General features: G+C 68.2%; 1 protein-coding gene across 1 annotated transcript in view; it reads right to left on the reverse strand.

Annotated features, from left to right (window-relative positions):
* The window catches only part of RBMS2 (RNA binding motif single stranded interacting protein 2), a 5,084-nt gene extending 4,137 nt beyond the window's left edge, over positions 1-947 (reverse strand). Inside the window, exon 1 of the mRNA XM_019554176.1 lies at positions 926-947. Coding sequence (XP_019409721.1) covers positions 926-947 — 22 coding nt within the window. The remainder of the gene's footprint in view (positions 1-925) is intronic.

Genomic DNA, 947 nt, shown 5'->3' on the forward strand with positions numbered 1-947 from the left:
GGGTTATGGGGAGCGCAGGCCGGAGACACAGAAACTATCATTATGGAGACTAGTCAAAATGTGAATCATGCCCCCCTGGAACCGCCCCCCCCACCCCGTGCCTGCCTGGGGGTCTTGGGACCTGGGGGGGGACTGGGGCTGGGGCCGGGGGCATCAGGGCCAGGCCCTGCTCCCTCCTTTCCTGTGGAGCCTCCAGAGGAAGTGGCCGTGACGCCGTGGCTCCGGCCCCGCGTGCCTGGGCACTGACGCCATGGGGCGGGGCCCAGGGTGGGGGGCCCTGCCGGCCCCCAGAGCCACGGGTCAGTCAGGGCCTGGACATACAGTGCTTGGCGGTGCCACGACCACCCGATCCCCTCAGGCCTCTGCGCTGGGGCACCTGCAGGATCCCCCTCCAGCCCCCGCAAGTTCAGGCTGGGGGAAACTGAGGCAGCCACAGGGCAGTGACTCTGTCCAGACCCAGGATAGGAGCCGGGTGTCCTGGAGCCTGGCCCAGCCTGGTCCTGTTTGCAGGCCCCCCTCTTCCTGGGCATGGATCTGGCACCCTGGGGGCACATACAGTGCCCGGTGCCACAGGCCGGGCCCAGAGGGGGCTGCCAGGGGGCACCATGGTGGTGGGGGTGCATGGGGGGGCAGAGAGAGCCCTGAAATGCAGCCATGGCTCCACCCCCCATGTGGGAGCCATCCATTACAGCTCTGGGGGCGGGGCTTCAGGGGTGGGCGGAGCTCATGGGGCAGAGGGGCTGTGCGCCCCGTGGGAGCCCACGTGGGAACACGCCTGTCACATGCACACATGGGGGCTGGGCTGGGCATGCGATGGTCATGGGCACCCACGTCTCACCAGGAGCACGGATGGTCCTTGCAGGCGTGTGCAACACGTGTGTGCACACACGGGCACACGGACCCCTCCACACTTACCCTCACACACCCAACACTCCCCCAGCCGACAT

Source organism: Crocodylus porosus, unplaced genomic scaffold, assembly GCF_001723895.1.
Source record: "Crocodylus porosus isolate Cpor-Errol unplaced genomic scaffold, CroPor_comp1, whole genome shotgun sequence".
NCBI lineage: Eukaryota > Metazoa > Chordata > Crocodylia > Crocodylidae > Crocodylus > Crocodylus porosus.